This window comes from Furipterus horrens, unplaced genomic scaffold (genome assembly GCF_987537825.1).
Source record: "Furipterus horrens unplaced genomic scaffold, mFurHor1.1.pri manual_scaffold_4, whole genome shotgun sequence".
Lineage (NCBI taxonomy): Eukaryota > Metazoa > Chordata > Mammalia > Chiroptera > Furipteridae > Furipterus > Furipterus horrens.
This window is the reverse complement of record NW_028327174.1, coordinates 204944682-204967458: the sequence shown is the minus strand read 5'-3', so window position 1 is coordinate 204967458 and position 22777 is coordinate 204944682. Positions and strand designations below refer to the sequence as shown.

General features: G+C 60.2%; 1 protein-coding gene across 3 annotated transcripts in view; it reads right to left on the bottom strand.

Annotated features, from left to right (window-relative positions):
• The window catches only part of CACNA1B (calcium voltage-gated channel subunit alpha1 B), a 126492-nt gene that overhangs the window by 20127 nt on the left and 83588 nt on the right, over window positions 1-22777 (bottom strand). For 2 of the 3 annotated variants that reach the window (XM_090275076.1, XM_090275077.1), the window contains exons 27-37: window positions 22416-22553; window positions 21596-21797; window positions 21303-21467; window positions 20986-21096; window positions 20522-20605; window positions 14189-14194; window positions 10383-10499; window positions 10083-10148; window positions 8810-8901; window positions 6763-6907; window positions 750-877 (exon numbers count right to left, since the gene is read on the bottom strand). In XM_090275076.1, coding sequence (XP_090131202.1) covers window positions 750-877; window positions 6763-6907; window positions 8810-8901; window positions 10083-10148; window positions 10383-10499; window positions 14189-14194; window positions 20522-20605; window positions 20986-21096; window positions 21303-21467; window positions 21596-21797; window positions 22416-22553 — 1254 coding nt within the window. The remainder of the gene's footprint in view (window positions 1-749; window positions 878-6762; window positions 6908-8809; window positions 8902-10082; window positions 10149-10382; window positions 10500-14188; window positions 14195-20521; window positions 20606-20985; window positions 21097-21302; window positions 21468-21595; window positions 21798-22415; window positions 22554-22777) is intronic. The other variant, XM_090275075.1, reaches the window with a different exon arrangement.

Here is a 22777-nt window from a genome sequence, read left to right as displayed (position 1 = left end):
AGGTCACTGCCTGGGAGGGGCGTGAGCAAGGAGCAGGTGAGTGAGTGCTGAGGGGTGCACAGGTGGGCGGGGAGCCCACGCTGCTCGGCCAGCCCCCGCGGGTGAGAGGACTCCGTGGGCACACAGGGCACTCCCTGGAAACATGGCCTCAAAGCAGCGTCTCACCTCAAACCACCTTCATGAGGAGACCCTTGCTCTTCTGGAAATGACCCCACCACACACACTCACGCAACAGACACAGGGAGCCTTTCCACCGCAATGAAGGCTCTTACACGCACTAGACCCTTCCCGGCTGCTCATCAGATTTCAGTAAAAGTTCACCAAGGGCCCACTGTTTGCAGCCTGAGCTGGGGACACAGAGGGGCACATTGGCTCCTGTCCCCGAGAGAGAGAGGGCAGAGTACCCTGCGCCCACCAGGAGAAGGTCCTGGGCCCATGGAGGCCTCTGCCTCCAGGAGGACGAGGAGGCCTAAAGGCGAGTTCCCCAGTGATCTCCGTGACCCCTTGTGCAACTGGCCATTTAGGAAGAACCCCAAGCTTCACAAATGCCCCCAAAATGTTCCATGACCCCCACGTAGCATCCTAAGGGCTGGCCTGAGGGTTCAAGGAGGATTTCTGGGCCTGGGGAGCTTCTGGAAGCACAGGGAGGGTGAGAAGGAGAATACCACCCACAAGGGAGACCCAGCGCCATCCCCCACGGAGCAGGAACCCTGGGCCCCGAGGACCACAGAGCAGGGTGCCTCACTCACCACGCAGCCGGGTCGTACTCAGCCCAGACCCTGATGAACTCGTCCAGGTGGTGAGGCCCTAGGATGGAAGAGTCCCGCGTAAGGTACTCAAAATTGTCCATGATCACAGCCACAAAGAGGTTCAACATCTGCAGGACAGGAAGGAGAAGAGGTGGCACACAGAGACCTCAGCCTGCCTGCTCCCAGCCCCTGCGCCCTCCAGCCACAGTCCGGGTGAAAGCCTCAAGGAGGCCGAGGTCACTCGACTGAGCCAGAGCCTGCCCGGACCTGCTGTCCCCGCAGCCTGGACCTCTGCATGGCTGCCACCCGGCCCCACAGCGGCAGCCACAGCCTCAGCCTCGGAGGCCTAGAACTAACCACAGGGAACCCTCCGAAGGCTTCTCATCTCTGATTCTATGGCCCAAACTAATCAGCCCTGTCACCTCCTGACCGTGGTCCACCTGCCGTCAGGTTAATCTCTCCCCACCCTGTGATCCCCACCTTCCCCTCTGAGCTGGCCTTCAAGGATGGCAGTGACAACAGGGGATGAACAGTTTGCTCACAGGAGGCCAACGGCTCCAGTTCTTTTTAATGGACTTGAAATTCACACAGCATAGATGAACCATTTTGAAGTGTCCAGTTCAGTGGCATTTAGTGAATTCACAATGTCATGCAACTGCCACATCTCTAGTCTCACATTTTTTCATGACCCCAGAAGAACACCTTGTGCCATGAAGAAGCCACAGCCCTGTTCCCCTTCCTCCCATCCCTGGAAACCACCGGCCTCCTTCCTGTATCTACAGATTTGTCTCTTCATTGTATTTCATAGAAAAGGAATCACAGAATATATGACTTTCTGGGTCTGGCTCCTTCAAGTAGCACGATGCTTTTGAGATCCACTCCTACGGTATGCAGTGCATGTCAGAGCTCCGCTCCTTTTCGTGGCTGAGTAATATTCCATCATAAGGAGAGACTGTGTTGTTTCTGCATTCACCCTGTGGTGGCATTTGGGTGGTTCCCACCCCTTGCTCTTATGGTTAGTGCTGCTATGAACATTCCTGTACAGGGTTCTGTGTGGACACTTCGTTTCTCTTGAGTGGAATTGCTGGGTCACATGGCGAATCAACACTTAATTTTTGGAGGAAATTCTGAACTGTTTTTTTCAGAGAGGCTGCTGCCTTACATTCATACCTGGAAATGTGCAAGAGTTCCTATTTCTCCACATTCTTGCCATCGCTCGTTATCTTCCATTACAAAAGTATTATCGTTGCCATCCTAGCGGGTGTGAAGTGGTGTTTCCCTGTAGCTGAGCCGCATTTCCCTGATGACCGGGATGTTGAATACCTTCACGCACATGTGGCTATCTGTGTGTCTTCTTCGGGAAAAGGTCTATCCTGATTCTTGGCCTATGTTTAGATGGTTGTTTGCCTTTTGTTCGTAGCCTAAAAGGGTTCTTTATAAATTTTGGTTGTTAACTCCCTAATAAGATATGTGACTGGTAAATATTCTCTCAGTCCTTAGACTGCTTTTTCACATTATTGATAATGTATTTTAATGTACAAAAGTATTTAATTTTGACTAGTTTAACTTAAGTCTTTTGTTGCTCGTGATTTTGGTTAAGTCTGAGGCCTAGAAGGTTTTCCTTCTCTGTTTTATTATAAGAGTTTTACAGTTTAAGCTCTTGTATTTCGGTCTTTAATTGATTTTGAGTTAATTTTGTAAATGGAGTGAGGTAAGGGTCCAGCTTCATTTTTTGCACGTGGGAAGCCTGTTCTCTCTTTACTGCTTTTGCTGGAGAAACAGTTCTTTCTACACTGACTGATCTTGGTGTCCTGGTCAAAAGTGTCTGTTCAGCCACATTGTGATTGCAGGAGCTTTATAGTAAGTCTTAGAACTGGGAAATTTGAGTCTTCTAACTTTTTCTCGAAATTTCATATGAATTTGAGGATAAGCATTTCCAGTTCTGCAGGAAAAAGCCGCTGTAATTTGATAGAAATGGCATGGAAGCCGCGCACCTCGGTGGGGGTGGCCACCGTTTGAACCACGCTGCCTTCTGGCTCACGGACAGGGATGGCTCTCCACTCGGCTGCGTCTTTCCTGATGGCTTTCGGTAACAGTTTGTAGTTCCCAGCGTCCAGGCCTTTGCCCTCGGTGGGTGTTCACTTATCTTATTCTTTGGGATACTATCGGTAATAGAGGTGTTTTTCTTTTCTTTTTCTTCCATTTTTTATTGTTGTTCTGTTGCAGCTGTCCCATCTTTCCCCCATTGCTCTCCCTGCCCCGCTGGAGTTACTTCTTAACTTACTTTTCAGATTGTTCACTGCTGGTGGAAGAAACACACTTGATCCTTCTGTACTGACTCTGTGCTCTGAAACTTCGGGGAACTCATTTCTTAGCTATAGTAGCTTTTTGGTGAGTGTGTGTGTGTATTCTTTGGAATTTTCTACATGTGGAACAATGTCATCTGCAAATATATTTTCTTTTCTTCCTTTCTATTTGGATGCCTTTTATTTCTTCTTTAGGGTTAAGCTCTTAGCCTTTTACCATTAAATATGTCAGCTGTGAATTTTCATAAGAGCGCGTTATCACATTCAAGAAGTCCCTTTCTTCTCCTAGTCTGTTAAGTGTTTTTATCACAAAAGTGTGTCTCATTTTGTCAAATGCTTCTTCTACATCTATTGAGATGATCGTGTGGGTTTTCCCTCATTAATGGGGTTTACTACGTTAATTGATTTTCATATGTTGATCCAACCTTGCATTCCTGAGATAAATCCACTGGGTCATGGTGTACAACCCTTTTAATGTGTTGATGGCATTAGTTTGTTGGTATTTTGTTCAGGATATTTACATCTATATTCATAAGGGACATCTGCAGTTTTCTTTTCTAGTTGGAGCTTTATCTGGTTTTGGTGTCACAGGGACACTGACTTCATAGAATGAGTCTGGAAGTGTTCCCTCCTCTTCAATTCTTTTGGAAGACTTCGAAGAAGATTGGTATTAATTCCTCTTTTACTGTTTGGTAGAATTCACATGAAGCCATCGGGTCCTGGACTTTGTTTTGAGGGGATGTTTTCAATTAGTGATTCAAACTTCTCACTTGTAACAGGTCTGTTTGGGTTTTCCATTCCTTCCTGAGTCAGTCACAGTAAATGATGTCATTCAAGGAATCTGTCCATTTCAACAGCTTGGGTCCAGACACAGGCTAACCAGCACCTTCAGTGTCCCGGAGCGCCCGTTTCCCCACTGTGATGACGACAATGCCAGCGTCAGGGTTGTCACGAAGACCAAAGCCTCCAGTGTCTCGTTCGGTACCTGCCTGCCTCCTCTGCAGTCCAGGCGGTGGATCCTGACCTAACCTGGTCCTGCCACTTGTCCCCAAATCACAGCTCTGCTTTTCCCGCTGTCACTTCTCTGTCAGACCAGACCAGACCCGAGTGACTCCAAGCACAAGCGACCCCACAGCTGGTGGTGGGGACCAGGAGGACTGCTTCCAGCCGCTCCCTTCTCTGCTTTGGTTGACGGAAAGGTCCATGGGGACAAGACACAAATGACAGCGGCCACCAGACGCCTGCTTCCATGGAGAAGAGTGACAACAGAATCCAGGAGGTTCCCCAACTCAGCCTGAGCACGCACAGGGAGCATGGTCTTGCGGGTGGCGACGTATCACGCAGCTGGCCTTCTGTGGGGCCCTCGTCCACAGCCAGAACCACGGTGCGGCCAGGCCCGTGCGCTCAGCCCCGCAGCCCGGGATGGCCGGCTCCTGCAGCAGGTAGTGTCCTCGAGCTGCACAGAGACCGGTGCCCCCACCGCCCACAGGCAGTGACTCTCCAGAAGGCCTGCCCTCCCCGCTGCCCACCAAGGGTCCTCTGAGACCTGGCCTGTGTGGCCCAGTTGGCTGGAGTGTCGTCCTGCATAGTGAAAGGCCGTGGGTTTGATTCCCAATCAGGGCACAGGCCTGGGCTGTAGGGTTAGTCCTGGGGGGGCGGGGGGGGGTGTGGGGCGCGTCCAAGAGGCCGCTGGGGGGTGTTTCCCTCTGGTACCGAGGTCTCTCTCCCTCCTCCCCACTCTAAAATCAATAAGCATGTTCTTAGGTGAGGATTTTTAGAAAGGGGTCCTCTGAGGTTTCAGAGGGTGACGCCAACATGTACATCGTCTGCCTGGCTTCTGGCAACTAGGGAAACAGTTCCGTAGACTTTCCTGTATCCTTGGTCCACACGCAAGCGCCACCGTCCCAAACGCACGCCTTTCCCACCCACCCCGACCTTCTCTGCACCCTCCAAACCCAGCCCCCTCAGCCGGAACCCTCACATCCTCGTCCTGGATGCTCCCCCTTTCTTCTTGCTTTAGCTGCGGCATGGACGTGTCCCCTCCCTACCGTCCTCAAGACAACACCGCCCTGCTCCGCAGTCTCACAACCTGCCAGCTGCTCCCCTCCTTCAGGGGATGAAACGCGCATGCCCATCTCATCCTTGGCGTCAGTGCCCACGGGTGCGGGCCAGCTACGGCTTGGCCTCCCGCCCTTGACCTACGCCACCCCCACCCTCACTGCCGTCGCAGCCCCTCAGTCCTTTGCCTGGACTCTGAACCCGGTCCTTCCCAGCAATACCAATGGGCACTGATCACCGCTACTGCCTGCGGAGTCCCTTCCTGCTCCTCTCCCTGCCCACGCCGCCCGTCCTTCTGGCTCACTCCCTCCAACACTTGCGTCCACACCAGGTCCTTGGTCCACTGGCCCTGCCTCCACCACCTGCCACTGCTGCCCCCTCCTCTGTCCCAGCTTTGATCCTGTATCTGGTACTGAAATCACTCTTATACAGCCCCCATCCTCTCCTTCTTAGACTTGCCTGGGAAACCCCAGGTCTGGGCAACGCACTTCCCTACCCACGGTGCCGAGCGGTGCGTGCGGCTAGAAAACGGCTCCGACTGCGCTGGCTGGTCCTGCCCACAGTCACGGCCACAGACCTGCCGGGTCTGCTCGCCACTCACCGTGCGTGAGCCTCCTGCAGGAAGGCTTGGTCCCGCTGTGCAGACCACCCGTCCTTGGGAAGGTCACAGTGGTCCCTGCCTTTCCACATCTGACCAGCAACTCCCAGCCAGCACCGTCTGCGTTTCACGGGGGGCCTATTTCCTCCCTCGGCTTCGGAGCACTGCCCCCTGGCTCTCCGCCAGCCTCCCTGACAGCTGCCCCACCTCTGGTCTGGGGCTCCCGTCCCCTAAGTGCCCGCAGGGCTGCCTGAGTCCTCACCGCCTCCTCAAACCACACTCTGCCCAGGCAGTGCTTCTTGGAGTTGAGCGCACACAGAACCACACGCAGAGCATTTAAAGCCCAGACTGCGGGGCCCCTCCCCCGGAAATCCTGACCCCGTGAGTCTGGGGGGGCCCCAGAGTCTGCATTCTGCTGAGTGCTCAGGTGCGGCTTCAGCCAGGGGCCTCTGGACCACACTCTGGGGACCAGGGGCCTGGAGGATGTCATCTCTCCCCACAGACACACCGAACGCCACTGCGTGGCCTCCCTGGTGCCTCCCGCCCTGACCCTGTGCCCGCACTCCACTCCTCCCCTCGCCCAGCAAACCCGGGACACAGCTGTCCCTCCGTCACTCTCACACTGGCTCCACCTCTAGAATGCGGCCCAGCGGCACTGATGCGCTCCCTGCCGCCCTGCTCCAGGCCGCTGGCACCCACTGCCCTGCTCCCTCCAGGGCTCCGTGGCCAGGAGCAGCAGCAGAGCAGGGCCCTGACAGGGCAGGCAGTCCCACTCCTGCTCACGTCCCAGGGAGGCTCCTCCTGACTTGGAAGGAAATCAGTCTGGGACCAGCCCACCGACCGCTCCAACCACATCCCATGGCTCCTGCGGCTCAGCCCTGCGCACTGGCAGGACCTGAAGCCCCTTGAGCTCCCTGCTAGCAGGCCCTTCAGGGTGAATGAGGTCATCATGTCTGAAGAACCAGCTTGTAGCGTGACACTGGTCACGAAATGGGGACCCCAGAGGGACCGAGACGGGTCGCAGGTGGGGCGGGCACCGTGCGGGACTTACCAGGAAGGAGCACAGGAAGATGAAGGAGACGAAGTAAAAGTAGGCGAAGTCGCTGCCGCACTCGGTGGTGTTGGCGCGCTCGTCACAGGCCTGGTTGCTGAGACAAGCCAGCATGATCTCGTGCCAGGCCTCGCCGGTGGCGCTCCTGCGGAGGGGGAGCCGTGAGGCCTGGGTCCCCGCCCACGGGGAACCCACACAGCCGTGCGGCCTGTGTGGCAGGCGGCTCCTTCTAGAAAAGGGCCCTCGGGCATCAGACCTTCAAATGACTCGTTTCAATACTGAAAGGTAACCACTGCCCCAGAAGGGGGCCCAGGCTGGGCGCCCGGTGGGCACCGCAGAGCACCGCGGCCTCATGATGTCTCACCTGCCTTCATGGCTGGCCCAGGCCCCCTCCAGCCTTCCACCTGCTCAGCCATCACCCTGCTTCCTGTCTCTGCCTCACCACATCCTGTCCATCAGCTCATCTACCTTCAAGGAACAGACTCTTGCCCTGGCTGGGGTGGCTCAGTGGACTGAGCGCCAGCCTGCAAACCAAAGGGTCGCCGGTTCAATTCCCGGTCAGGGCACGTGTTGGGTTGTGAGCCAGGCTGGAGGCGCGTGAGAAACAACCGATCGGCATTTCTCTCGCACAATGTTGTTTCTCCCTCTCTTTCTCCCTGCCTTCCCCTCTCCCTAAAAGTAAATAAATAAAATCTTAAAAAAACAACAACAAAAAAAGACTCTCAGTGCCTCTTGCCACCCCAGGGTAAGCAGCAGTCACGGCCGCCTCCTGACCCCTTAGCCCTGCTCAGCAGCCCGGCAGGTCCACTAAATACAGGTCAGAGCTTGTGACTCAGAGCAAAAGCCACAATTCACATGAGTGCCCACAGCCCAGGGGGCCCGCTGCCTGCCCCTCCTGACCCCGAAGACCATCCTGTTCAGTCCACTCCAGCCACACCAGCCCCTACTGCTTCCTGAACTGACCACGAGCACCCAACCCTGTGCAGCCCCTGAAGGGTCCTCCCAGGCAGCCCGCCACCGAGGCCAGGGGTGCACGACACCTGCAGGCAGGCCCGAGGCCCGGGGCCCCTCTGCGCACCTGGGTGTCCCGCCCTGGGCGACCAGAGACCGGGGGCTTCCTGCAGGTGGCGGCTCAGCCTGGGCCACGCCCGGCGGGTGAGGACGCCCCGTGGGACAGAGGGACCGGGGAGGGGGAAGGGCTTGGAGACGGAAGGCTCGAAGCCCCGGCTGACATCGTGGGGCTGCCTCGACTCTCTCATGGCACAAGGAGGGATATTAGCAAGAGAAGAAATAAAATCAAGGTCCCCGCTGAAGTCCAGAGAAACGGCACGATGCAGGGACACAAGCCTAAGGGGGCTCGCTCCTCTGACACAGAGAACGAGTGGGGAGAGAGCTCTCCCCACACAGCCCAGCAAACCAGCCGCGGCCTGAGGTCTCCCCCGCCTGGACGAGAACCCTGAGCCGTCCCCAGGGCAGCCCCGCAGGGAAACAGGAATGTGGGCACCGCAGCCCCCACCATGGGCCCTGCACAAAGCTCTACCTCCTGCTCCTCACGCGGTGAGGGACGCTCTGGAGGCTGCAAAACACAGCCCCACCCCCTGACCCTGTCCCCTGCCGTCTGTTTTCAAACCTGGAGGGTCAACAGCACCCCACCTCAGGGGAGTCCTGCCTGAAAACAGCGGGGTGCTGAGTGCACCTTCCCTGGGCCCAAAGAAGCCCTGCGTGTCTCAGTGCTCCACTGGGGGGTGGGGGGCGCAGGGGGCAGGGCTGGGCTGCACCTCGGAGCCCAGGGCCTGGCAGCTTCCGTGAGCAACGGGGGCAGGTGAAGGTGCCCTCAGACCGGCAGCTCTGGCCCACGGGGGCCTTTGGTCACTGAGAAGCTCTGCCCTCTGGCCGCTCCCTGACCCCACGGGCACCTGCAGCCAGGAGGGTGTGCAGGCGGGGGGCTGGCCCGGCCCCGGCCCCAGGGGCCCTCCCCGTGGGGCTGGCCCTCCCCGGGAGCCCTGAGGGGTGGACAGCAGGAAGAGGGGCCCCCCACACCGCGCACCTGAACAGCAGCATCAGGGCCTGTAGGAACGTCTGGAAGTTGTTGTGCCGGTTGATACTGGAGTCGTCGTTCAGAGCGATGTTCCCGAACACCTGGTGGGGGACGCAGGCTGCAGGCCGGGCGGGGGAGGGCGGGCGCCTGGGGCGGGGCCAGGCGGGGGAGGGCGGGCGCGGGTGGGGGGCCCTGGGGCAGGGGCCGCCTGGGCAAACCTCCCCTGGGTGGGGGGCGTCCCGGCCCTGCGGCCGCGGAGGCAGGGCAGCGCACGTCCAGGCAGAGGTGCCTCGTGAGAGCCCAGTGCGCTGCCCGCTGCGCACGAGCCCGGGTGACCGCGGGAGTGGGACCCAAGGCCGAGCACAGGGACTCTGCTGCGGACGAGACAGAGAGCGTGCCCACGCCCGCGCTCCCCAGTGATTCCAGAGCAGCAGTTACGTGGCAACAGCTCCGGTGGGTCATTTCAAAGTTCCTTTTTAAATTTCTGTGCAAATATCACAATGGGCTTTTTATACATTTTTATTTACTTTTCAAGGTTAGAAATGCAGATGCATCAGTAACTAAGCTTCAGATCTGAAATCTAGCTGAAAAATTTATGACCTGTCACAATCCACCGAAAGCAAAGACCCAGGACGTGTATGTTTCTGCAGAGCCACAGACGACAGCAGGAAGAAGTGCGTTTGTCTTAACAAGCATCAGACTCAGCGGTTTTAAAGCAAAAGAACTTTTCCATCCGTGACAGTTTAAAACGTGCGTTTTCAGCTCACCTTTAACACACTGGCCCCCCCCCACTGTGTTCCCCTCTGGGCCCGCTGCCACCCCCTGTCCCCCGCAACGTGAAAAGTGGCCAGATGGACAAAGGTTTGTCACGGGGACACTGTTCGTACATTTTACGTTTCCCCAAATAATGGACACAGTGTTCTCTGCAAAATGAAGACAAACTAAACTGTGTGAGCCGGGACGGGACCTGATCCCACTGACTTGAGCTGTCTGTCATCTCCCACAGAGGAGGGAGGGCTGTCCCTCAGCATCGCTGCTGGACTAGCACAGTGACCAGTTGCTGCTCAGCTGCTCGGCACCGCGGGGCCCAGCAGACACCCTGGCGTGCCGCCCGGGACGTCCCCGAGAGCAGGCGCTCCTCACCCACAGAGTGGTCCTCCTCGGGATCAGACTCACAAAGTGCTTACGTGGCACCTGGCTCACAGAAGCGTCTGCTGTCAGCCTGCCACTATTACCACCGGGGGACACAGTCGGCGCCCCCCGCCCGGGCGGGCGTGCGCACCTGCATGCCGATGATGGCGTAGATGAAGAAGAGCATGGCGATCAGCAGGCACACGTAGGGCAGGGCCTGTGGGCGTGGGGAGGGCGTCAGCCCCGGGGCCGCGGAGGGCGGCTCACCGCGGGCCCGCCCCTGCCCAGCAAGCCCCTCCGTCTCCCCAGCGGGGCAGCGGGGACCCCCTGGGGCGCTGTGAGCACCAGCAGGGTGCTCTCTGGGTGGCGCGTGAGCCCACAGCCCAGGACAGCAGGCGCCGATGGGGGTGCCCCGGCCGTCAGCAGCGGGCGCCTGGCGGGCGGGCCTCACCTTGAACGACTGCACGAAGGTCCAGAGCAGGATGCGGATGGTGTAGCCCTGGCGCAGCAGCTTGATGAGCCGGGCGGCACGGAAGAGGCGCAGGAAGCTGAGGTTGATGAAGTTGTTCTGCAGGAACAAGATGGTCTCTGACCCCCTGTCATGAGCCTCCTGCACGGCAGGCAGGCTGCCCCAGCCCCTCCCCGCACCCCTGGGGTCCCCGCACCCAGTGGTCCCAAAGAAAGGTGGGTGGAGAGAGATTAAAACGAAGTCGCCGCTGCAGCCTAGGCAGTGGTGGCCGTCAGGCCTTCGGAGAGCACGAGAGGAAAGCCTCATGCAGATCAGAGACCACCCGGCGGGAGGGACAGAGAGGTCTCCCAAGCAGCTCCCTGCTGCCAGGCGGGGCTGCAGCCACCTGCGCAGGACACCACCGCAGTCCAGGCGCTGGGCCGGGCTGCTTCTCCCTGAGCAAAGGCCTCTGAAGGGACCTGCCCTTCCGCACACAGTCAGGAAGGCCCTGCCTGTGGGACCCCGCAGAGGGGCAAACACATCCTCTGGGGCCACGCCTGTCCCTTGCAGACAAGTCACCTAGGAGTCACCTAGGAGGCGAGTGCCGGGGTCCTGCGGCTCACACCATGGAAGCCACCTTGCAATCCAAACAGGTCTCTGTCCGAGAGGACCTGGGACACCTAGCACTGCTCCCGCCTCCGAGGGGATGGAAATCCAGCAGGAAAAAGCCAGTGCTCTGCAGCCTCCGCAGAGGACCCAGGCATGAGGCTGCCACCTGGCCTGGGCCACCACGAATAACCGCACCGCCCTCTTGGGGCCCGGCCTGCACAGGGTCTCTGAGAAGCTGGGGTGTGTGTGGACCAGGCAGCTTCCGCCGCCACCTGCTCGGAGGCCACTCTGTGTCCCAGCACAGGCAACGACGCAGGCTGGGCTGCCGGACTCAGACGTGAAGCAGAGGGCAGAACACGGAGCCCACGGCCGCAGCGTGCGGCCGGGCCTGCTCCAGGGCTGCCTGTCTGGTCCCGGCACCGCTGTGCAGACGGGCGGACCTCTGGCCTCAGCCTGCGCCTCGTCTGCGGCTTCCCCGGGGCTGCTGCCCTCGGGGTTGACCTCTCAGTTCCCACCCAGGGTGGCTGGGGACCCAGCTTCTGCTGCGGAGGGACCTGCAGCTGTACAGGACATGGTCACGGGCAGAACGGGATTCGGAGAGTGACGGGGACGCAGGGACTGTCAACGGGTGGAGGAGGAGCCCACTGTCGCCCAGGCCAGCAAGGAGCGGACACGGACCTCCGGGTGGAACCCTGAGTGGTGTGGGCTGCCCGCAGCTCCCTCACTTGCTCGTGCTGGAGAGGGAACCCCAGGAGAGCACGATGGCCAGGAGACGCCCCACCCCGTCTGCACCCCAGGGCCGAGGCCCTCCAACATGCCAGTGTCCTCAGGAAGACAGCACAGAGACAGACGGGCCATGGTGTAGGGGCCAGGATGGCACAGCTCACGGGGGTGGGCAGCCCAGTGCCTGCCACTGGGAAAGCGCCTGCTCAGGTGCGAGCAGCCAGGAGGGGCTCAGCCAACCCCTGCCCGGCTCTGAGCTGTCTGCCCAGGCAGCTGGCAGACACACTTCCTGCGGGTACTGGGGGTACCAGCTTTGGGGTTGGCAGGCAGGCTGTGCGCTGAGGACGCCAGGGCCTGTCCATCCAGTTACCTGTGGAAACGCCAAGCTCACCTCTGGTGGAGACTCCGGCTCCCCCCCAGGCTACTTTCTTAGGGTTCAGGGGGCACTTATGAGAGGGGTGCGGGGTGGAAACAGACAGCCAGCCCTGGAGCCATGAGGATGGATGGTGACAGCAGCCACAGAGGCTCCAAGTGCCGCGGAAGGGAGGGCGGCTGTCCCTGGGCAGGAGCCCCAGGCAGCGCCGCGGAGACTGCATGCGGGCGGGGCAGCACGTGGCAGATCCCCACGGCAGCCCCCTGCGGCCGTGCACGGTCTTCCCGGGCCTCAGCCAGCCCCTTGGAGTGGGACACACCTGCCCAGCCGCCCAGAGTCCATGGCTTCAGCGGCGCCGGGAGCTGCTGCTACAGCTGCCCCAGAGCCAGGCCCTGCCTTCCTGCGCCCGCCTGAGCTGGGAGAGGCCTCGGGATGCTGGAGGAGTCGCCTGTGGCACACTGGGGTCCCCTGCCCAGGTGGGGAGGGGTCATTGAAAAGGGGACGTAACAGCCCACTGGGCTGTGAAACACTGCCCAACGGTGAGGGGCTGGCCCCAGGCCAAGGCCAGTGTCACCTGGATCCAAGCACGTCACTGCCTCTGGTCACAGCAGAGCGAGGGCCGTCCCGAGGCCGGCCTGCAGCTGCCGGGGTGAGGTCTGACCACGCGCGGAACCCGCTCGTCCTGCCCAGTCATTCCTGCGGGGCCTGTGGACGACAGCGGCCCTGGGCAAAGACCCACGAGCCCGCACACCGCACGCAGGGGCCCTGTGTAAGCTCAGAGCCCAGAGCCGAGCGACGCGCATTGGAGCCTGGGCAGCATCAACGGCCATTTCCTAAAACTCTGACTTTCCATCCAGTTGGGACCCCATGTCCCATGAACATCCACTTTCTGTAACGAGCATCGTAAATCTGCTACTTGACATGACTTTCCAGTCGCGGCCTCAGTGCGGTCTGCTCAAGTCCCTGCTCTCCTCTCACATGTTCCTGGAGACCTGGACGGAGGCCCGGGGTCAGCCACCCAGGGGTCGCCCCCGGCTCAGTGGCCAAGGGTGCGCACACGCTACCCAGAGGCACCGGGGCAGTGAGCCCTGAGCCTGGCTGTCTCCTGGAGCAGACCCTTCCTCTCCCCGGCCAGGCCTTACACAGCACTGCCCAGTCACGGAGACGGAACCTCCGCCCCCAGCCGTGTGCCTCAGGCTGACCCCTCAGGGCAGGGTCTGCAGGAAGGAGCCCCAGGGAGACTGGATCAGAGGCCTCTAGGCAGACAGAACCTTCTGCGTCTGAGGGCAAAATGCGCAGCAGAAACCACGGACTCTGCCGGGGTGGGGTCCAAGCTCACGGCCTGCAAAACCTCCCCAATTCTGAGCCGGTCCCAACAGGAAAAACGGCTCCAGCTCGGAAGCCCCTGCTGGGCCCCAGACCAGGACCGTGCACGAGGCCGGGGTGGGTGTGCCGGGCTCTGACCAGGCGCCTCGGGAGGGAGTCAGAGGGCTCTCGGGACACAGACGGGCAGAGCAAGCAAAGCAAGGGTTGAAGAACCATTAAAGTCATGAAACCAACCGTTTCCTACGTGCGATGTTGTCATGGATGAATATTTGCGTGTTATTTACAAATCAGGGTGTTTGAGCAGCAGGTGCACAACATACAGACGGAGACATGGTGTGCGCGTTGTATGTTGGTTGCATGGCGTGAGTCAGCAGGCAGGTTAAGGTGAATCAAGAACAGAAACAGAAAACAAGAAAATGAGTCACCAACACAAGCCAAACTCAAACTCCGAACACTTCACTGGAAAATTTCAGCATTTTGATAAACTGGGTATTTTCCTTAAAATGCATCAAAAGAGAGTTTTGAAATTTGTAAGTTATGCAGACAGAGTGGCACGTTCATTTGCATTCCTGTTTGAAATGCAAATTCAGAATGACTCAGACACTTGTTATCCCTCAGGCAGAGAAATCACTGTCAGCTTTACCCTCGGTGCAACTATTGCTCTGTGTTTTTTACGGGCAAACTGACACTCATATTTTTGCCAAAGGAAAAAAAGTGCATTCGCCAAGTGACATATGAAGTGACTACAAATGGAAAAGGCTCCGTGAATCCGCAGGACGGTTTCCTTTCGTCTTTCTCCTCCGTGCAGAATGGGGCGGGGGGGACTGAGCCCCCGTGCAGTTGGGTGCAGTGAGCTTTCCCATGACCCAGCCTGCCAGCACCTGCTCTGGCCCTGCCGGGCACCAGGGTGACGTGGTCTGAGACAACCTCAAGCGGCTGTGGCCTCAGGGTCCCGCCCCCGAGGGCCAGGCGCTGGCCACCCGCCTGGCTACAGGTCTCTGCCGCACGGGCAGCCTCTCGGGAGGCTTCCTGTCTGTGCCGTGTGCCGGGCGCCCTGCCTGCCTCCCCTCTGAGGCCCTCCCGGCATCCCCCTCCACCAGAGGGAACACACACACGCAGAAGCCCCCAGAGCGGTGTCCTTGGGGTGCAGGGACATGTGGGAACTGCTGGTGCCAGCCATCCTGTGAGGAGCACAGGGGCGGGACGCCAGCCCTTGAGTGAGCTGGGGAAACAACCTTGATTTCTTTTTGGGAGGGGAGAGTAAAATGGCAGCTTTCAGCTTTTTGCCTGGATTATTCATATTACTAGATTTTAAAAACCCTGCAACATACCACATAAAAAAGACTGCACATAAATACAGGTATGATACACATTTCGAAGAAAGGTAATAAAATACCCATACATTCACCACCTGGCTTAGGGGGTGACATCACCATTGCTCCAGCCCCGATGGGGTCACTGCCCTTAACCCTTGGGAACAGTTGCTTTTCTCACCAACTCTTAAAATGGGTCTCCTTGCCAGTCCTTGACCTTGGTGCTGGGATCAGGCCGTGTTCCTCTCGGACGTGGGCAGCCTGTGCGTGTACAGTGAACAGAAGCCCCGCCACTGCTGTGAGCTCGCACGTGTGCACATCACCATGTGAACAGGCATGACTGTGAGCATCTCCAGGCCCCTGCAGACACGGTCCGGCACGCGGACCTGCGTGAAGCTGCGGGGCTGCAAGTGGGCATGTGCCCGTGGCGTCCCTGCCGGCAGGTGGCGCGGTTAGAATTTCGCTTTGACAAACCCGGGTGCGTGCGTGTGTGCGTGCGTGTGAGAAGGGGCATCTCGGTGGTTTCACTTCGTATTTCTTTAGATACAGATAAAGCGGAGCATCTCTTCCGACGTGAAGCGCCATTTGTGTTTCCTGCACATACCACTCGGACCGCTCGGCCCGCTCCCACCTGGTGGCATCCCCTATTGGCCCACAGAAGAGCACTGCACGCTCTGGACGCTGACCTTTCCTGTGGTTTGGAAAGCCTGCGCCCTCTGGCCACGCCTCTGTCCCCACGCGTTGGTGCATCTGGAGCTCAGCCGTCACCCTTTCCCCCCGACCGAGCTCACGGCTCCCGCACCACCTTGCATGCTCAGTTCCTGACCCTGTCACCAGCCCAGGTCCCCTCCAAGCTCCAGGCCCTCCGTCCACCTGCCTGTGGCTGACGCCTCCCGGAAGCCAAATCACACAGTCCCCCCCTCACTCCTTCCCGTTTCAGCTCATGACGCCTCCCGGAAGCCAAATCACACTGTCCCCCCCTCACTCCTTCCCGTTTCAGCTCATGACGCCTCCCGGAAGCCAAATCACACTGTCCCCCCCTCACTCCTTCCCGTTTCAGCTCATGATATAATCTGTCCTTCCAAGTGCCCAGACCGAAGTTGGTCCTTCTTGCCTCAGCTTCACGCCCAGCCCTGTCTGGGTGTGGTTCTGAGGCTCGGAACCTGGCCTCCTGTCCACCCTGCTTCTCTGCCTGGCTCACGACAGTGGCGCTGGACTGCACCCACATCCACGCGGGCCCAACACCCACTGCCAGCACCCACATCTTTCTCCCAAGACAGTTCCCCAGCCAGGCCCCTCGCCCCAGCAGCATCAGCCAGAGGCACACGGCAGTCGGGGGAAACACCCCAGCCACTTGCTGGGGTGCCTGAGGCTCGGAGCTCCCGACCGGGACCCCCATTGCCAGCTGACCCGACAGCCCCACCTCCTGGCTGCCCCCTGCCCTGGCTCAGTCCGCCATTCCCCCCGGGTTCCTGGGACCGCCTCCCACATGAATACCTTGCACTGAACGCTGGTCTCAGACTTGTGTCTGGGGAGAACGTGGCCCCTGCCTGTGCCCGGCCCTGTCTTCCAACAGAGCATGATCTGAAAAGTCAGATTACGTCACCTGCCTTCACAAAGCCCTCCAAACCCGGCTCCTGACTCGCTCAGAATAAAAGCTGAGCGGAGGAACTGCGAGGCCGTCCCCGCCCGCTGTCCCTCACACAGCGCAGCCTCGGGCTCCGCACGGCACGGCTCAGGTCTCCTCCACTAGGAAGCCACCGCCCCAGTGACGTCTTGTCCCAACACACAGCCAAAGCGCCCGGTGCCTCTCGGGTGCCTCCCCCGAGGATGAGGCTCTGACACATGCCGGCACCTCGACGCGTGTTTGAAAGGCGGAAATGGAGGGGTGGGAGGCAAGCATCCACCCCGCTCACAGACGGCGCTTCCTTCCTCGGATCCACAGAAACTTCACCACACGCTTTTTTCCAGTTACGGCTGGTGCTTTATATATTTGGTTCACAAATCAGTTCGCATCCCAGGGTCTTAAAAATATTCTCTGCATTTCCTTCCATAGTTTTGAAGTCTTGCTTCTTATAGTTAAGTGTCTTCATCCGTTTGAAGCAGGTTATCTGTGAACAGTGTGAGCGCAGACCCAACGCCGGCTTCCCCTCGCTGATCACAAACCCCCCAAGCTCCGCACACTCCAGGCTCTGACCCCAGGCTTGGCTCCGTCCCACGCCGGTGGCCGCGGCTTCCCAGTGGGTCACACCACAGCGGGGGCGGCCGCCCTCCCACCCCCAGCAGCACCTTCTCCTTCTGTATCTTGACTTCTGGGAGTTTTTGCACCTTCTTATAATTTTATAATTTTTAGAAGCAGCTTGTCAGGTTCCAAAACCAACAGGCAAACAGACAAAATCACTGGTATTTTTATGGAAATTGCCTTGAACCTGCAGGTCCCTGTGGGGGAATCTGTCGCCTCTAGGAAACGAACAGGACTTACTGATGAACATAAATAGCTCCATCTACTCGAGTCTCCCAACATCTTTGATGAAGTTTGGTCGTTCTCCACGCTGGGTGTGTCGCCAGGACCGCCGAGCTGCTGTGAACGCTGCCACTGGCTCGCGCCCACACGTAGTCATGGCCGAGCTGACCCTCTCCTCAGCCTCACGCGACTCTGGGTCCCAGCCCTGGAGGATGACGTCACGTGTGAACAGTGACCGCGCCGCCTGCCCTTTGTCTGGGTTTAGATGTTTGTCTTTCCTGTCTATGCACCCGACAAGGGTTTATGGACGCCCGCCGAGTGGCCGGTGCAGTTCCAAGCAGGGAGCCAGACAGACGCGGCCGGGCCCTCTCCAGGCCCCCAGGGCCTGCGCTCAGTCGGCGCTGCTCACAGCCTTGCTGCCCTCCTCTGCGGGAAGGATGCTCTCTCCAGAGTCCGCCATTGCGTGCGGCCTCTGATTGGAATTGTTTGGTCACTGCTCTTCATCCGTCAGTAATTCCTAGGTTGCTAGTCCTTTTTATCACGAGCAAATCTTCATTTTACTGGGCGTCTCCTCTGTAGCCACGATGGGGCCACAGTAACAGGCAGCCCCGTGTCGCGAGGAGCCCGGCCTCTCGCCCTGACGGTGGGGCCAGTGCACTGAGTGTGGTTGGAATCCCACGTCTGCATAATGCGTGGGCGTGGGCTGCGGCCTTCCTGCCTCCCTCTGCCTTTTTAAAGCTGGTGTCGAGACGGTACTAGCCTCAGGCAAACGGGGAGCACTCACCGCGTCCTGCTCCCTGGAGGAATCGTTCCTCGTTTCTGGGTGGAAACATCACGTATGACATGACACAGCCCTGTGCCGTGAGCAGTGCCGGGACACGGTCTGCAGCGGCCACGCAGGGCCTGGGGGTTTGGAGGCAGCACGGCCTGTCCCCAGGTGTGAGGCTGCGGAGCACAGCCAGAGCCACAGTGTCCCCCTGCACGGCTGTCCAGGGTCAACAGAGACACCGGGGGAGTCCCTGCAGACACCCCTGATTCTAGAGCAAGGCCAGGTCCCCAGGAGAGGGGCCGCCCCTGGCTGCCTGGCTCTGGCACGGACTGTCTGCCCACAAGACCACACGTCTGTGACACGGGAGCCTGTCCTCCCGAGTGCAGCCGGGGAAGGAAGTGCTACGTCCAGGGCTAGAGCCGGCACGGCTCCAGGGCTGGGTCCCCCAGAGACGGCCGCACCCCTGCCTGTCACCTCTTACACACTCACCCCGGCCCCACACGTCAAGGGATGATTCCGCAAACCTGGCTCAGGGAGGGGCTGGCTGGATACGTGGGCTCTGGCCCCACGAGAACGCAGGCACCGATGGCAGGGCTCCCGGTGCTGGACCTGAGCAGCCGTGGCGTGTGGAGAAGGGAGCTGCCCCAGGGAGGGGAGACAGGACCCCAGGCAAGGGCGGGAGGTCTGGGGAGGAGACCTTCAGACAAACCCTGCAGGTCTGCACACGCACGGATGCCCAGCAAAGGGTGTCAGGCTGCAGGGCTGCCAACGCCGAGCGGAGCCCTGGGAGGAGGGCACAACGCGGGACTGCAGCCCAGTGCTCACAGGACCACAGAGGGCCGAGCGCCAGGGCCGAGGCGTAGGCCGTGCCTGGCCCCGCAAGGCTGCACAGTGGGGCACGCGCCTGCTGTGGGCAGAGGTCCATGAGGCCTCTGCGTGTGCGGCTGAGGCCGCCTACCAGCACCTTGGGCATGAGTCACCTACACGGGTCCCCTTCACGCTGCAGGGCCGTGACCTGTCTCAGCTGGGGCCGGTCCTGCTCTCGTCCTGGCCTACCCAGCCCGGATGCCACAGAACGGTGACTCTGAGCAGCAGAGGACGGGCACAGGGGTAGCAGCCACAGGACCCTCCGCGTGCCACGCTCCCTGTCACTCAGGAGCCACAGATAAAATGCTGGCTTGGTAACGTCCTCATGTCCTTCAGCAGGAACGGACAGCCACAGACGGGACTGGATGCTCGAAGGTGAAACGTGTGGGTCAGGGAGCAGGGCCACCCCGCCCACGCCACCGAGGGACCCCTGGGGCTCTGTGCCCACCGTCCCCCAGGTGTTGTAGGTGTCAGGACTCACAGGTCCCAGCTCAGCGGCAGGAAGCACACTGTGCGCAGCGGGCACCGTGCCTGTCACTACAGCTCTTCAGGCCGGAGACCGGCAGCAGAGCAGAGCACCACACTGGCCACACACGGCTGCCCTGGGCAGGGTCGGGCTCCTGTGACCACTTGTAACCACGATGCAACTAGTGCAGCAGCTGGAGCTGTCCGAGTGCAGGGCACGTGGTGGGGGTGGGGAGAAGCCCGGACACGGGTCAGGGGACTCCCAAAGGGGCGCAGGAGGATGGACGGAGGTGACAGACATCGGCTGGCACCAGCCCCCTCCTCCCGAGGGGTGACCAGCCCCACCTGGGAAGGCGACTGCATGGACACCTGAGGCGTGGGCGGAGCAGAGTGGGCCAGGTGCGTGCACGGATGTCCCCGCCCCCGCCTGGCCTCATGAGAGCGACACCTGCTGTCCCTCCCCCCCCCAGCACTTGGTCTGTGGAAGCAGCTTCTCCTGGTGTCTGAGAACGGACACCCCAGGCGCAGTCCTCCGCCGAGGATGCAGGGGACAGAGGTCAGAGCTCTCACCTCTGAGCTGCGACCCACCCGGGCCCAGCGCCCGACTCTGGCCAAAGGCCCCGCACCGCCGCCTCGCGTCCTCGCCCCTCCAACCCTCCTCTCCCGGTTTTGCCGGAACACTTCCTGCGACATGACCTTACGAAACCCGTCCCGCCCCCCACTCCCCCGTGTCTGCTCCTGGGGAGGCCGCCCGAGACAAAATGAAGATGCTTTGCCGTTTCTTCTGATGTCGTGTGTGTCACACTCAGAAAACAGACTTCATGTTCCGGACACTTGGAAGCAACATTCCCCCCGGCGTGTGTCACTTTCTGAACGTAGCCCACGTGTGTCTGAAAAGGATCATTGTCTCCAGTTTCACATATAAAACAAAGCTGGTAGTTTAAAATATTCTAAGCTCTTACTGGTCTTAGTTTATATATTTCTGGTGCCAAGTTGTTAGATGCACACAAACCAAAGGGTCCTTGTCTTCCCAGTTTCTTGTTACTGTGAGCTGCCAGCCCAGCAGATGTTTCGGGAACATTTTCTCACCCAAGAACAGGCGTTTGCGGAGAGACACCAAATCCCCAAACAGCACCTGTGCAGGGGAGCGCCTGCTGGGAGGAGGGGCCGCCCTCCCCCTCCGAAAGGAAACCACTCTGGGGCCCTGGAGGGGCGTTGAGAAATGCTACTTACCGCAATCTCGGTTACTAAAATATCAGTAATACTTCCCAACACGGTCACAAAGTCAAAGACGTTCCAGGCGTCTCTGAAATAGTTCTAGAGAGAAGGAAGGGCAGTGAGTGCCAGAGGCCGGTGAGGGCTCTGCCTGGAAGGAGCACCAGGAGGGGGCCCTGGTCAGGAAGCAGCGAGGGGACGGGTGGGCCATGCCGGGAGGACAGCGCCAGGCCAGGCACTCAGACACCTGGGCTAGGCAGGGGCGGGGCCGACAGCTCAGTGCCCAGGCAGGGGGAGCCGGGCGCCCGGCCTCCAGGAGCTGGGCGGGCGGCTGAGTCGGGCGTGGGGCCCCTCCCCTATCAGGTGCGCTCTGGGGCTCAGGGAATCCCAGCACCAAACCAGGAGCCCTCGAGGTCCCTCTACAGAGGGAGGAACCAGAATGCAGACCAAATGGCCAAGAGGGAGGCAAGGCACGTACGTACCAGCACCCCGAAGGCCACGATCTTCAGCACACACTCCAAGGAGAACATGGACGTGAACACCATGTTCAGACACTTCAGCATCAGCTCGTACTCATACGGCGCGTCGTAGAACTGCCGGAGCGAGAGCCGTGGGTGCCGGGCTCAGCGGCCGGAGGTTCCCGCTATGGGCGGGGCCCGCTGTGGCTCCCACCCAAGCACTGGCCGGGCTGAGGAGACTCATCCCCACCCCTCCTGTCCTCCCAGCACCCGGTGCAGAACTGACGGGCACGGTGCTGACCAGGTCAGGAGGCACGGGAGCTGCCGCCCCCCGGACGCACCTTCATCATCAGCACCACGGTGTTGAGGGCGATCATGGCCATGATGAAGTACTCAAAGGGCGGTGAGACCACGAACGTCCACGTCTTGTACTGGAAGGACTGCTTGTTCTGGGGCATGTGCCGCGTCAGGGGCTTGGCGCTGATGGCGAAGTCGATGCAGGCTCTCTGCTCGGGGAGAAGGGGGCACCTGCAGCTCAGCCTCCAGCAGGAGCCCCGGACACCCCCGCCTGCCTGGCCTCTGCGGGGCGGGGCGGGGAGCGACGCACGCAGAGGGGCCGAGAGGAAGCACCCACCTCGTTCTTCTCCAGGCTGCACTCGGACATCACCTTGTCCCCCTGCTCCTGGAAGGTGATGATGATCAAGGCCACGAAGATGTTGACGAAGAAGAAGGGGAAGACCACGAAGTAGACCACGTAGAAGAGGGCCAGCTCCATGCGGTGCCCCGGGCTCGGGCCTTGCTCCTCGAAGGTGGCATCCACTGAGTGTTTCAGCACCCTGGCCACGGGCGAGCGCCAGCCTCAGGCACCCACGGGGCACAGCCCTGGGGCGGTCGGGACCGGCACTGCCACCCAGTGGGCCTGAGCGCCTCCCCCAACGGTGCTGGGCCACCTTCCCACAGGGCTCATAGGCGGGGCTGTAGGAGGGCCTCCCAGGGGTGCACTCTGCAGCCTGAGGTCCTGTCACCAGGAGAGGTGAGCGAGGCCAGGCAGGTACACCAAGCCCACTGCTCACCTGCTCTCTCTCAGCCCACCCACGTGCCCTGCTGAGGGCCTCCTGCCTGAGCATCCACCCAACCTCCCGGCCCCTGCGGAAGCCCCTGCCACTCCACCCATCTCTGAACTTGAACACCCCTCTAGCTGCCTGAATGGTGGCCATGGGCCAACATGGTGGGACACCCCATCCTCCCTCAGGCCTTCAGACACTCGAAAGATTTTCAGGAGATGGTCACGCCCGACTCTGAGGTTCAACAGCCTGACAACGGGGCTGCCTCCCGCCTGGCAGGAGCCAGAGCCTCGGGCACCTGTGAGGGACCAAAGCGTGAGGCACGCAGAGCCAGCCCGCCCGCCACCCTGGCTCCGCCCGAGCAGCCGGACAGGCCCGGCAAGAACTCACATGGGCCACCCTTCGCCCGTGGACACCGTGAACAGGGTGAGCAGGGCCCAGAGCACGTTGTCGTAGTGGAAGTCGTACTTCTTCCACTGCCGCGGTTGCGCCTCCACCTCCTCCCGCTCGTAATCCAAGTACTGACCCCTGTGGAGGGAGTGCAGAGAGGGCAGCGGCTAAAGGCGGTCCCGACAAACCCGCGCATTGACGGTGAAATGGTGTTTGGTGGAGGAGGAAAAGCCTCGGCAGCGGGGGGCGCCGGGACCGCTGGGTGTCCATGTGCAGAGGTGTGACCAGGACGCGCAGCGCACGCCACGCCCCGAAACTGACCCGAAGTGCCGGAGCGGCCTGAGTGCAAGCGCTGAAACCGG